We start from the raw sequence: 14755 nt of genomic DNA on the forward strand, positions 1-14755 counted from the left end.
GCAGCGGAAGCAGGAACCAGCAGGGGGAGAGGTGGGTCTCTGAGGGAAAGCGAGCAAGAGGGAGGGCTCAGGGACACGTCCAGCGAGAACAGTGGGGAGGTTTCTGGACCTCCCATAGGGAGACCCACTCCTCGCCGGAAACTGTCACGCCGTGAGTCCAGAAGACGTGTTTCCGTTAAGGAGCTTTTATGTTGGAAGCGATTCCGAAAGCAGCCACTGTCGGAATCTGCGAGTGACTAGAGGAGCCATGTCTGAGGGGCTCCGTCACAGACAGAGGTTTGTGGACTTGAACAAACTCTGAGGGACTACGATTTTACGCACAAGCAGCTCATCATCCCATCACAGCATTCCGACAGTCTTTGAAAGCAGCTTGTGCAGGAGAAGACATCATGAGCAACCCAGCCGGAACCGGAGAAGCAGGAGCAGGGGCGAGTCCAAGCCTGGAGGAAAGGTACCGGGTGTTGGAGGTCCAGCTAGTGCTGCAGACGGCAAGGCTTGAGGAGAGGAGGGCTCAGGATGCAGACAAAAAGGGGAAAGCCACCCAGCTCGCCAGAAAGGTACCAGGATTGGTGCAGAAGTTTGGGGGGGAGCCCAAGGACTATCATGCCTTTCGGACAGAGATGCAATATGCCCTCAATTGCAGTTTGATGAATTCCCTGACGAGGAATCACGAGTGGCTTTCGTGATTGGGCATCTTGAAAAGGGGGCGAGAGACTGGGTTAGACCCCTGATGGCAGCGAATAGTGACGTCCTAAAGGACACGATGAAGTTCTTTCGCGCCATGGATCTGATGTTTTCCAGCGATATTGAGCAGGGAGTGGTGCGCAGACAGTTAATGGCTTGCAAACAGGGGAGCCGATCTGTCCGTGAGTACTGGACTGAGTTCACCATGCTGGTTCACAGATTGGGGTGGGACTTATCGGCGGAACCCATTCAAATGCTATTTGAAGAAGGGCTTTCTTCGGCTGTGAAAGACGAACTTTCCCGGGGCCCCAGGGCGGATTCTATGGACCAGCTGACCAAATCTGCGCTGACCATAGGAGCGCGCCAGGAGGCGAGAGCATTGGAGAGGCGGGAAGGGAAGGGGGAACGTTGGAAGGAGTTCCGCATTCCAGACATTCCAGAGCCAACTTTCCCGCCGGCAGAGCCGATGGAAATCGGAACAGCGCGCGCGCGTGCAGTTTCAAAGCCCAGTGAGGGGGGAAAGAAGGAGGGAAAAGGCGCCCGGAAATGCTATCTCTGCCAACAGCCAGGTCACTTTGCCAGAGTCTGCCCCCAGAGGAAGGAATGGCAAGGGATGGTGGGAGCTGTGGAGGGAAGAGAGGAAGAAATACCGGAGCAAGTAAAAGCCAACGCCTGGCTGCCACCGTCGGGGCACAGCAGCCAGGCCAAAGAGCAGTGAAAGTGCCCACGCCAGAACCTCCTAAACCCGCCCTAGTGATAGAAGTGGCGCTAGAGCTGCCAAACGGACACCCTCTAAAGATAAAGGCGCTGTTGGACTCAGGCAGCTCCTGCAATTTCATGAGCAAAGAGTTTGCAGCTGAACACCAGATACAGATGATCCCTTTAAGCAACCCCCTGCAGGTGACCACGATCGATGGCAGGGAGCTGTTGGGAGGAGAAGTCAGCTTGCAGACCGTCCCAATGATAATGAAGGTGGCAAGGCACACCGAACTGATAGCGTTTAATGTGGCCACCTTGGGAGGAGCTCCCATTATATTGGGGATGAGCTGGCTAGCGTTACATGATCCGCTGGTGGGCTGGCATCAGAGAGTGGTTTCCTTTGGTTCAGCACATTGCTTAGAACACTGCAAAGAGGGAAAGGGTTTGGCAGGGGCCCAAGCCACCCTAGCAGGGACTGAAGTAACGGAGAACGTGAAGGTACCACGACAATACGCAGATCTCCGCGACGTCTTCAGCGAAAGGGAAGCTGACCAACTACCCCCGCATAGACCCTTTGACTGTCAAATCAATTTACTCCCTGGGGCACAGCTCCCAGTAGGCAAGTTGTATGCCATGTCAGACAGGGAGATGTTAGAACTAAGGGAGTTCATTGACAAAAATCTGAAGAGGGGTTTCATCCGAGAGTCCAGAGCGGTGGGAGGCAGCCCAGTGTTTTTTGTGGATAAAAAAAACACGGACAAGCCGAGGCTGGTGTGTGACTTCAGGGCCTTGAACGCAGTGTCAGAACCAGTGGCCTTCCCTATGCCCAGGATTGACGACATTTTGACAAGGGTGTGGAAGGGAAAGATTTTCACAAAGCTGGACCTAAGGGGGGCATACAACCTGATACGAATAAGGAAGGGGGATGAATGGAAAACCACCATGTTCACCCCTTTAGGGGCATTTGAATATCTCGTTATGCCCTTCGGCCTACAAGCAGGCTCCGCGTGCTTTCAATCGTTTATGAACCACGTCCTTGGGCCTTTGCTTTACAAGAATTGTGTGGCCTTCTTAGATGACGTGTTGGTGTATTCTGAGAATGAGGAGCAGCATGTGAGAGACGTCAGAGAAGTGTTGAGCAGGCTGCAAGCCAACCAGCTGTGGGTGAAACTGGAGAAGTGTCAGTTTCATACCAAGGAGGTGGAATTCCTGGGGTATCGCCTGTCAGACAAGGGATTGGCCATGGATCCCGGCAAGGTCCAGGCGGTGCTGGAATGGAAAACACCCAAAACAAGGAAGGATGTGCAGAGGTTCCTAGGGTTTGGGAACTTCTATCGTAAGTTCATCCGAAACTTTGCCCACCTGACGGCGCCCATTACGGACTGTCTCAGCAGTAAGAAGAAGTTCGTTTGGACTGAGGAGGCGGAGCGAGCATTTGAGGAACTAAAAAGGGCCTTCGCCTCGGAAGAACAACTCCTGCATGTGGATTTACAAAAACCGATGAGAGTGGAAACTGACGCATCAGACAGAGCGATTGGGGTGGTGCTTCTGCAGCCAGGGAAGGAGGAGTCAGAGTGGAGACCGTGTGCCTTTTTTCGCGAAAGCTGAACAAATCCGAGAGGAACTACACGGTGTATGACCGAGAACTACTCGCCATTCATGAGGCGTTCCGGAGATGGAGGCACCTGCTAATTGGCGCACAACATAAGGTGCAAGTGTGCACTGACCACAAGAACCTAGAGTATTGGAGGACGGCACGAGTGCTCAACCAACGGCAAGTGAGATGGGCCCAGGAGTTCTCCAAATTTAACTTTGAGATTTGTTACGTGCCAGGCCCAGAGAACATTAGGGCGGACGCTCTCTCACGCAAACCTGAATATTTGGAGGGGGAGGGAGCACCCGAAGAGAGACATGTCATTCCAGAGGACCGCTGGGTGTGTGGGGCGGCATTGGTGGGACAAAGAGAACTGGTAGAGGAAACGGAGAATGATGAATACGTCCAGGACAAACTCAGGGGTCTCAGGAGGGAGGGAGACAAACCCGGAGGTTTTGAGGAGAGAAACGGGGCGTTGTATTACAAGGGAGCGCAGTATATACCTGAAGGAGAGTTGAGGGGGAAGGTACTCAAGCAGCTGCACGATAGCCCCACAGCGGGGCATTTTGGGCAACACAAAACTATGTGGTTGGTTACCAGGGAATTTTGGTGGCCCAAGGTCAGGGAAGATGTACGGGAGTATGTGAGAGGTTGTGACCAATGCCAGCGAGCCAAAGGGGAGAGGCGGGCGCCGGCGGGGTTATTAGAACCGCTACCCACACCTGAAAGACCATGGGAAGCAGTGTCAATAGATTTCATGACTGATCTGCCAAAGTCCAGAGGGAAAACAGCCATCATGGTTGTGGTAGACCTGTTAACCAAAACGGGCCACTTTATAGCCTGCTCACATGCTGTCACGGCAGAAGAAACAGCGAAATTGTTTGTAGAAAATGTTTTTAGGTTGCATGGCGTCCCCTTGAGGGTGGTTTCAGACCGAGGGAAACAATTTACTTCCAGGTTCTGGAGGAAGCTCATGAGCTTACTGCATGTAGAGGTCAATTTTTCGACTGCCCGGCATCCTGAAACCAACGGGCAGGCGGAAAGAGCCAATGGCATCCTCCAGCAATATCTGAGGTGTTATGTCAATGACAGAGAGAATGATTGGGTGGAGAAGCTGGCGTTGGCAGAATTTGCCTACAACAATGCGGAGAACGTGTCCACAGGGATGAGCCCCTTTTTGGCTAATTACGGGTGCCATCCCAGGGCTTTCCCAGGGGGGGAAGGGGAGAGATGGAGCGTCCCGGCTGCCGAACAGTTCGTAGAAGAAATGGAAGCGATCCATCGTCAGCTCCAACTCAACTTAGACAGGGCCAAGGAGGAGTATAAGAGGCAGGCAGACAAAAACAGAAGGGAAGGTGAAACCATTAGGGTGGGGGACCAGGTGTGGCTGTCAACCCAAGGGTTACCATTCAAAGGGGGTTGTAAGAAGTTAAGACCCAAAAGATTGGGCCCATTTGAAGTCACGCAACAGGTCAACCCAGTGGCTTTCAGACTCCGGTTACCGAACCACATGAAGCTGCACCCAGTTTTCCACAGGTCGTTGCTGTCACCGTATAAAGGGGACAGAGAAGGGAGGTTCACCCGGGGACCAGCAATGGAGGAAAGGGAACACAGCAGCCATGTGGCGGAGATCCTAGATTCCAGGTGGAAGGGAGATCAAGTGGAGTATTTGGTAATGTGGGAAGGGGAACCGGAGTCGGAAAACACCTGGGTCATGGCAGAGGATGTCAATGACGAGGTCTTAATAGAAACTTTTCATCAGAGGTTCCCACGTAAACCTCAGCCTGTAGCGAGGTTCCGGAGGGAATACTTTGCAACCACAGATGAGGAAGAGGAGTTGGAGGGGTTCACAGATTCCGAGGAGGAGGAGGATTCAGAGACCCGGAACGGCAACCGATGGAGGGAAATGTTCGAGACGTCTGAAGATGAAGAGGATTCCTTTCGGGGTTTTACCTCCTCACCGCCCAGAGGAGAGGGAACGGGAGGGGGTGACGGGGGCCCTGGAGGGGAGGTGGATGTCAGGGAACTGCCATCGGAGGGACAGGTGGTGGAAGGGCTCACGGAGGTTGGGAGAGACCCAGCAGCGGAAGCAGGAACCAGCAGGGGGAGAGGTGGGTCTCTGAGGGAAAGCGAGCAAGAGGGAGGGCTCAGGGACACGTCCAGCGAGAACAGTGGGGAGGTTTCTGGACCTCCCATAGGGAGACCCACTCCTCGCCGGAAACTGTCACGCCGTGAGTCCAGAAGACGTGTTTCCGTTAAGGAGCTTTTATGTTGGAAGCGATTCCGAAAGCAGCCACTGTCGGAATCTGCGAGTGACTAGAGGAGCCATGTCTGAGGGGCTCCGTCACAGACAGAGGTTTGTGGACTTGAACAAACTCTGAGGGACTACGATTTTACGCACAAGCAGCTCATCATCCCATCACAATAACAATCTGTCCCCATATAAAAAGTACATTAACTTTAAAATGAACAACTTACACTAGTGGCCAAAATTGTGGAAACCTTTTGGAGAAAGTGTATTTCAGAGCTTGGATACCTCATAACACCACTTTTTGGGGAGTAATAGCATAAAACTATATATCAATGGAAAAATAATTTAATGAAGAATGTAATGATTTTCTTCTGTCATGCAGGCACAGTCTCTCCATTCTTCGATCATCACTTGCTGTTCTGCACCTTTTCCTGCCTTTACCAGTCTGATTTTGGAGTGACTGAGTCTCTTATACCTCTTCAAAAATATAGACCAGCTTTGGTTAAGTTTTCCCCAATCTTCCTTCTAATTTCTTCATACCTGTAGCCTTGTTCACTTAATAGTACGATTTTACATCTCTTTCTGGGTAACTACCAACCAAATTGATAGCAATCACATAATACACTGACAAAAGTCAACCTAAGCAAGTTGTGCTTCCCTTTTCTGGTTATATGTCTATAACCTTTGATAGAATACAGAAAATTGAACAAACTTTGTTGCACTACATTCTTGATTAAATTATATTTCCATTGCTATATAATATTATGGTATTACAGTCATACCTCAGGTTACAGTCGCTTAAGGTTGCGTGTTTTCAGGTTGTGCACTACGCCGAAACTGGAAGTACCGAAATGGTTTACTTCCAGGTTTCAGTGCTCGCACATGCGCAGAACCACCAAATTACAACCCACGCATGCGTAGATGCAACACTGCAGGTTGCGAACACTGCGGATTGCGAACATGTCTCCCACACGGATCATGTTTGCAACCTGAGCATCCACTGTCCTCCAAAAGAAGTGGTGTTATGAGCCATCAAACATCTGAAATGCACTTTTTTCTAAAAGGCTTTCACAATTTTACCACTACAGTATATCAAATAAAGCAACATTCAACAACCCATCAGAATCTAATAAGAAATATGTTGGTTAATGACAAAACACAAAGGTAATGAACACACACCCAACTCCCTTCAGTTCTTCTTCATTTGTTCCTGAGGCTCTAATCCCTTTTTGTCTCCATTGCAGATTGTGATGAATTGGAAATCGAGAACAAAGGTGAACACGACAAAATCCCCAGAGAGGAAAAGCCATGCAAAAATTTGGAGTGTGGAGACAGCTGCACTCAGAGCTCGAATCTCACTAAGCATCAGAGAATTCATACAGGAGACAAACCCTATCAGTGCATGGAATGTGGGAAGAGCTTCAGTTGGAACTCCCATCTCACTTACCATCAGAGAATTCATACAGGGGAGAAACCCTATCAGTGTGTGGAATGTGGAAAGAGCTTCAGTCAGAGCTCCCATCTCACTAACCATCAGAGAATTCATACAGGGGAGAAACCCTATCAGTGTGTGGAATGTGGAAAGAGCTTCAGTCACAGCCATGATCTCACTTCCCATCAAAGAATTCATACAGGGGAGAAACCCTATCAGTGTGGGAAATGTGGAAAGAGCTTCAGTCACAGCCAAAGTCTGAATTCCCATCAAAGAATTCATACAGGGGAGAAACCCTATCAGTGCATGGAATGTGGAAAGAGCTTCAGTCACAGCCAAAGTCTGAATTCCCATCAAAGAATTCATACAGGGGAGAAACCCTATCAGTGTGGGGAATGTGGAAAGAAATTCATTACAAGCTCCAGTCTCACTAAGCATCAGAGAATTCATACAGGAGAGAAACCCTATCAGTGTGGGGAATGTGGAAAGAGCTTCAGGAAGAGCTCGGATCTCACTTCCCATCAGAGAATTCATACAGGGGAGAAACCCTATCAGTGTGGGGAATGTGGAAAGAGCTTCAGGAAGAGCTCGGATCTCACTTCCCATCAGAGAATTCATACAGGGGAGAAACCCTATCAGTGTGGGGAATGTGGAAAGAAATTCATTACAAGCTCCAGTCTCACTACCCATCAGAGAATTCATACAGGAGAGAAACCCTATCAGTGTGGGGAATGTGGAAAGAAATTCATTACAAGCTCCAGTCTCACTACCCATCAGAGAATTCATACAGGAGAGAAACCCTATCAGTGTGGGGAATGTGGAAAGAAATTCATTACAAGCTCCAATCTCACTTCCCATCAGAGAATTCGTACAGGAGAGAAACCCTATCAGTGTGGGGAATGTGAAAAGAGCTTCTGGGTGAGCTCTGATCTCACTAAGCATCAGACACTTCATACAGGGGAGAAACCCTACCAGTGCATGGAATGTGGGAAGAGCTTCAGTTGGAGCTCCCATCTCACTTACCATCAGAGGATTCATACAGGGGAGAAACCCTATCAGTGTGGGGAATGTGGAAAGAGCTTCAGTCAGAGCTCCTCTCTCACTTCCCATCTAAGAATTCATACAGGGGAGAAACCCTATCAGTGCATTGAATGTGGAAAGAGCTTCAGTCAGAGCTCCCATCTCACTTCTCATCAGAGAATTCATACAGGGGATAAATCCTTCATTCTATAGCTTTAGGAGCCTTGTTAATATGCACCTTTTTAACCAGGCCTTTGGCTGATTGACATCTAAGGCCCTTTTAACATGTGGTGGGGAGTTGAGTTACTGATGTGTATTTTGTGTTTTTATGTTGTGTTTTTATGTTGTAACCGTCCTGAGACATGTGGGAACAGGAGTCAACACTTAGAGGCCAAGTGAGTTTTGCCCTGCAATAGTATATTTGAGGGGGCCACCCCCCCAGTTGATAGGCATTGCCATTCCAATGCCCTTTATGCATCATGCGATTGATTGTGCAAGGCAGGCCTTACCTGGCCCCTTCCTCCAATATTTTATTCAAGTTGGCACCCCTGGGTCGGGTGGTAGACAAATTAAATAAATACATAAATCACCTTCCTTTGCACATGTTTCAGCCTGTCAATATCTTTATTTTTTATCATTTTTAATATTTATGTGCCTTTCATCTGAAGATTTCACAACAGAAACATACAGGATAAAAGCATGGCTTTCTCAAAAACAAGAAAAGCCAGAGAAATCTCTCCTCCCCTTTTTTTGGATGGAGTTACAAACTTTGTTGACCAGGGAATAGCTGTGGAAATAGTGCATCTTGATTTCAGTAAGGCTTTTGACGAAGTCCCCCATAATATTTTTGCCTTTAAGCTTCTAAAATGGGGGCTGAATGAGGAAACTGTTAGGTGGATTTGAATAACCGAACCCAAATTGTCCTCCTCCATGGTTCCTCATCATCCTGGGGAAAAGTGACAAGAGGGGTGCTGCAGGGTTCTGTCCTGGGCCCGTTGTTGTTCAACGTCTTTATGAACGACTTGGATGAAGGAACTGAGGGGGTGCTCATCCCATTTGCAGACGACACCAAACGGGGAGCGGAGGCCAATGTGGCAGAAGGCAGAATGAAGCAACCAGAAATCACCTCAACCCGATGGACTGGTGACCCCCTCCTCCTTTTCCTCTCCCCCCAAGCCATCAATACAGCTAACACGATCAATATTCCCCCCAGCCTCACACCTCCACAGAGATCCCCACCCAACACCAGTCCAGGTACATAAAAAGACACTCCCCATTACCCAACAATCTACAACTCACTCTCAGCACCCCTCCCCACGCCTTACTAAGTAAAATAATTCCCCTTGTTGCAAGGATTTTTAAGGTACCAGTGAGCCACTCAAATTGTGTCCCAGAATTGACAGACGCAGCAGTGGAGAAAAAGAAAGTGATATTTATTGCTGAGCAATAAGTGACCCAGTGGAATCCTTTCCCAAAGACTGGGCCCCGGGCTCCAGTGCCCAGAGGCTTTATACCTGAGTACATACATGACATAATCAATACAATCGCACACGGCAGCAAAAAGAAAACCAATGAGCGCATTCAAGCCTTGCCCCCTGATCATGTAAAGAGTTCCCTCCCAACTTCTGCTTTTTCAGTCTGAACATGAGCTACTCAGGACCCTGTCTGGACAGGGGGGAAAGTGCCAGCACAGCAGATTTATTGCTTCCCCCTTATGTTAGCGAGACATTGAGAAGAACAAGGGAAGCGAACTGGGGCAGAGTTCATTTCGGATTCTTCCAATCTAAGCAATTTGCCATAAGCTTTTGCAGAAGCCGTCATGATTCAAACATGGATTATATAAAAATCATTATAAGGATATATGGTTATATGGCTAACTGATTCTATGAAAAGCATAAGGGTAAAATTCCTCCAGGTGGTCCTGCTTCACCCTAACCTCAATAAAACAATCCACAAACAGGCTAAAATCTGACAAACAAGCAGCACATTGGGGCTGCCAGAGCATATCAACACCCTCATCTCTTCCCCAACTTAACAGTGATGTTAATAACATTAGCAACATTGCTTATGGACCCTATATCCAACATAGGCGTCACAAAGACGGTTGGAGGATGGATGGCGGCCAACAGATTGAGGTTGAATCCTGTCAAGACAGAAGTACTGTTTGGGGGGACAGGAGGCGGGCGGGTGTGGAGGACTCCCTGGTCCTGAATGGGGTAACTGTGCCCTGAAGGACCAGGTGCGCAGCCTGGGAGTCATTTTGGACTCTCAGCTGTCCATGGAGGCACAGGTCAATTCTGTGTCCAGGGCAGCTGTGTACCAGCTCCATCTAGTACGCAGGCTGAGACCCTACCTGCCCACGGACTGTCTCGCCAGAGTGGTGCATGCTCTGGGTATCTCCTGCTTGGACTACTGCAATGCGCTCTAGGTGGGGCTACCTTTGAAGGTGACCCGGAAACTACAACTAATCCAGAATGCGGCAGCTAGACTGGTGATTGGGAGCGGCTGCCGAGACCACATAACACCGGTCTTGAAAGACCTACATTGGCTCTCAGTGTGTTTCCGAGCACAATTCAAAGTGTTGGTGCTGACCTTTAAATAGATACCATCGAACCGGTAACAGAACCAGCTGAACCAGACCAACAAATGAGAGACGACTCCATTTTATTTTTAGCCCCGAAGAATGATCTGGTTGAAGACCCGACAGGTCGTATTAACAAAACTATCCAAACAATTAATGATCACTCAACTAGTGGCACAATACCTGTTGACTTAAATTCGCTCTCTGTAAGTAATACCCCCCTAATTCTACCATCTGGCTCTGAAAAGTCGACTATCTTAGGCCAAACATCTGCCTTTAGCGAGACGAGTGGCACGACTTTACAGCCAAACCACCCCAATAAATCTAAACAGTTGGGATGTATAGCACGATTGCCACCTTCTCAAAGGAAAATTACCGATTTTTTTGAAGCTGAAACTCCCCCAAAGTTAGAATCCCATTCCCACATGATCTGACTACCTAACGACCAACCCAGCCACCCCTTGATGTCATTTTTATGCTGGAATATTGCAGGATGGAGGGGGAAGAAATCTGATCCAGACTTCTTAAAATTTGTTAATTTATTCCAAGTAATTCTCCTGCAAGAAACTTGGGAAGAGGAGGTGATTGACATAAATGGATACAATACCATTTTGCTTCCAGCTAGCCCCTCTCTTAAAGGTGGACGCCCTAGGGGAGGTTTGGTAATAGCCATTTCCCTCAAATTGCAAGCAAAACTTACACTTGTTAAATCTTCCTCTCCTTACGCGATTACAGGATTGATTTCAGGAGGGAAATTTGAACTACTGGTGTCAGGGGTACAGGGACAGAGGCACAGGGAAGGCAGGAAATGGAGAGCGATGGAGAGGAATCCCAGGACAGCGAGGAAGAGGATAGCAATGACGCAAGGGATTCCATGAGTCTCTCCAGCGAATCAGAGGATTCCCAGAAGGGGGCGCCTGTGGTAAGGGCAAGGGGAGCCCCAGGGGGAAAGTGTCAGGAGCGGGGGGCCAGCAGGGGACCCCAAAGCGGCAGCTGGGAATCAGGGCCAGCCTCCCCACCAGAGCGCAGCGAAGGGGGGGGGAGGTTCCAGTGTGTCAGAGGGAGCAGCTCCGGCGACAGAGAAAGAGGAGGGATCAGAGCAAGCCGTTCTCCCGGAAGAGGAGGAGGGCAGTGAGGGGAGTAGCATAACTGTCAAAAGGAAGGTCAGAGGTTGGGCGCGCGCGCCAAGTTCAAATGAGGAGGCGCGCGGAAGAACAGGGAGCCCGGAGGAGGAGCCAGGTCCCAAAGCCCGCAGGAGGGGGGAGGAGCAGTCTGGAGATTCCGCTTCAGGAGAATCCAGGAGGGGAGGAACCCCGGCGGGCAGAAAGACCCTGCGGAAAAGGAAAGAGAGAAAAAGGTGGAGCAGCGTTAGCTTATTAAACTGGTGTAGGGGAGGGACCGATTCAGAGGGGACTTCTACCGTCTAAGGTTAACAGACGTGGGGGCTGCGCGCCTCGGTTGTGGAACTTACTATGAACTGCAATAAACGTCCTTGTATATAAGAAGAACCTGGCGTTGATCTTTTGTGAGCTGAGATCTGAGGCAGCCCTGACAACTGGTAACAAATGTTTATTCCCCCCCCCCCGGGGGGGCAGGTAGTGGACCTCCATTCCAAATGGGAAACACTTGAAGAACACCTTGCTTTCTGTTATACTAAGTTCCCAAATATCTCAGCAGTCATGGGAGGTGATTTTAATGCTCGTACAGCTGCAAACTGGGAAGCGCTAGGCAAGGCCAAATGGTGGGTCTTACCTGATCACCAGAACTTGGATTTCTCCCCCCATATACAGAGAAAATCGAAAGATAATAGGGTTAACGAAGCGGGAACCCTTCTTTATCAACTGATTTTACGTTTGAATTTGATAATTTTAAACAGAAATTGTCCCCCGGATATTCCAGGTGAGTTTACTCATTTGAGCACACTTACAAATAGTGTTCTCAATTATTTTATTGTTTCCAGAGATTTATTCTCAAATTTTTCTTATTTTAAAATAGAAAACGTCCAAATGAGCGACCATCTCCCCTTGAGTGCCAAGCTTTCCCTAGACTGGCAGTCTATCAAGTCTAGACACCCCATATATATGAGAATAAATACTGCAGAACAAGTGAGAGGAATAAAATGGTCAGTAACTCAAGCCCAAAAATATATGGAATTCTTCCAACAAGAGATAATTCAAACTCATGTTTTAGATTTAGATCTGTATGGGCATGAACGAATTATTAATTCATTCTCTCTGCTTACAGAAGATCTTATGTCCTTTTTTACAATACCAGCCATCCAAGTAAATCGGGCCCATTTTAAGACCGGTGCCCCTTGGTTTAACTTAAAATGCAAACAAGCTAGACGACATCTCTGTGCCATTTACAATGAATACAAATCTTCTGGTGCTTTAGTATTACCTAGGAATTACCAACAAGCAAAAACAGCATATAAGCAAGCCCAGAGAATGGCTAAGCAAGAGTGGCAACATAATCGCTGGCAGGCGCTTATAGTCGCCTCTAGTTCATGTAGCTCACGGCAATTTTGGCAATTGGTTAATAGAAGATTAAGGAGATATCCCTTAACAATAATTCCTGCCCCGGTCTGGGAATCCTTTTTAAGGAAATATTTTGCGTCACCAGATTCCAATACCAACGCTCTTGATGATGTATTTGACCATCTCCCCATCTGGCCCCCTACTGACCCTGATGAAATCTTGAATTTAATCTCTAAACTTAAAATCGGCAAAGCCCCTGGGCCAGATTTGGTTCCGGCGGAAGCCATAAAACTACATTCCGACTGGTGGGCAAAAATCCTGGCTGTTACTTTCGATGCCATTAATGCAACTGGAAGGGTGCCAAAAATATGGAAGGACGCTATTATAATTCCAATATATAAAAAAGGCTCCCCAGACGATCCGGAGAATTATAGGAATATTAGTTTACTGTCAATAGTTGGAAAGATATACGCACGTTTTCTGCTGAATAGACTTATCCAATGGGCTGAAGAAAAGAAACTGATAGGCCCCGAGCAAGCAGGATTCAGACCGAACCAGTCAACTACGGACCATGTTTTAGTCTTGCACCATCTAGCCCGGAAATATTCCTCTTCAAACCGGGGCCAACTTTCTGCGGCTTTTATCGATCTTAAGGCTGCATTTGACAGCATCCCAAGAAGGTTGCTCTGGGAAAAGTTGGCCCGATGGGGAACTGATAGAAGACTTTTATGGTTAATAATCCAGCTGCATGAGGGGTCGGCTGCTAGGGTGAGAATAACCCCAGCCGGCGATCTCACAAACTCTGTGCCCATCAACAGAGGAGTCCGGCAAGGATGTATCCTAGCTCCTTTTCTTTTCAATTTATTCATTAGTGACATGAGGATACCATTGGCTGAATCGCAGGAAATCACCCATGCCCCCCGCCTCGCAAACTATCGTTGCCCACTATTACTCTATGCTGATGATGCTGTGATTTTATCCATCTCAAGAATTGGCCTCAGGAGAGCATTAAAATTCTTTGTTTCATATTGTAAAACAAATTCCCTCACTATAAATCAATCTAAATCAAAAGTACTAATTTTCTCAAAAAATCGGAAATCCTATAAGTGGCAATTAGATGGAAAACCTATTGAACAGGTCTATAAATTTCAATACCTGGGAGTTTTTCTCCAATATAATCTGGGTTGGAAGGCCCATATTGCACATATTTTAAACAAGGCCAAGGCCCTATCCTTTGCGCTTTTGCGCTTTTTCTTTTCGGACGGGGCTCTTCATGTTCCATCTGCCCTGAAAGTATTCAAAGCTAAAGTAATTGCAACATTGGCATATGCTGTTCCTTTATGGGGGACCACAGTAAACTTGATGCCCTTGGAGGTAATTCAAAATCAATTTCTAAGACGACTGCTTAAACTTCCTCAGTGCGTTAGTAACGCAGCTATTCGCTTAGAATTAAAAACTACATCTTTAGAGGCACAGCCTTTGTTACTGGTTGTCCTTAGGCATAGGCTCCTGAATCTGTATTTGATCCAATGCCTCTGGAGAGATAATTTTCCCGTCCTAGGGGCAAAAGAGATCCATTCTAAAGTAGTGACCTATGGATTGTCTCCATCAGAATTATTGGAATTGGACCTAGCCACAGCAAAAAAACCCCTCACTCAAAAACTTGAGGAGATTGACCTACAACAAAACACCATTTTGGGTAGTGGCACTTGCTCATCATTAAATCTTGGCATAGTGCCCTCACAGCAGATACCATCTTATCTGACTTCTTTGTCTGTAGCGGCCCACAGATATGCCTTTATTAAGGTAAGATTTAACGCCTTTCCTTCCAATGTCTTGAATAATAGATTTTCCAATGGTTGGATCTCAGCAGTGTGTATGTGATAATAGATCTATAGAATCTTTACAACATATACTATTCTGTTGTTCACCACATTAGGTTTCTCGGATCAGATTTTTGTCCCCTTTATTATTGGAAATCTCAGGTGACTCCTTGGAAACACAGCTAATACATTTA

The 14755-nt window shown here is 47.7% G+C and overlaps 1 protein-coding gene across 1 annotated transcript in view; it reads left to right on the forward strand.

The window, feature by feature from the left end:
* LOC308475134 (uncharacterized protein) overlaps positions 1 to 8934 on the forward strand; it is a 32980-nt gene extending 24046 nt beyond the window's left edge. Inside the window, exon 6 of the mRNA XM_081002074.1 lies at positions 6473 to 8934. Within this exon, the coding sequence (XP_080858200.1) occupies positions 6473 to 7893 (1421 nt within the window). The 3' untranslated portion in view covers positions 7894 to 8934. The remainder of the gene's footprint in view (positions 1 to 6472) is intronic.
* The last annotated feature ends 5821 nt before the right edge of the window (positions 8935 to 14755 follow it).

The sequence above is a fragment of the Podarcis pityusensis genome (genome assembly GCF_964106645.2).
Source record: "Podarcis pityusensis genome assembly, chromosome: 4".
NCBI lineage: Eukaryota > Metazoa > Chordata > Lepidosauria > Squamata > Lacertidae > Podarcis > Podarcis pityusensis.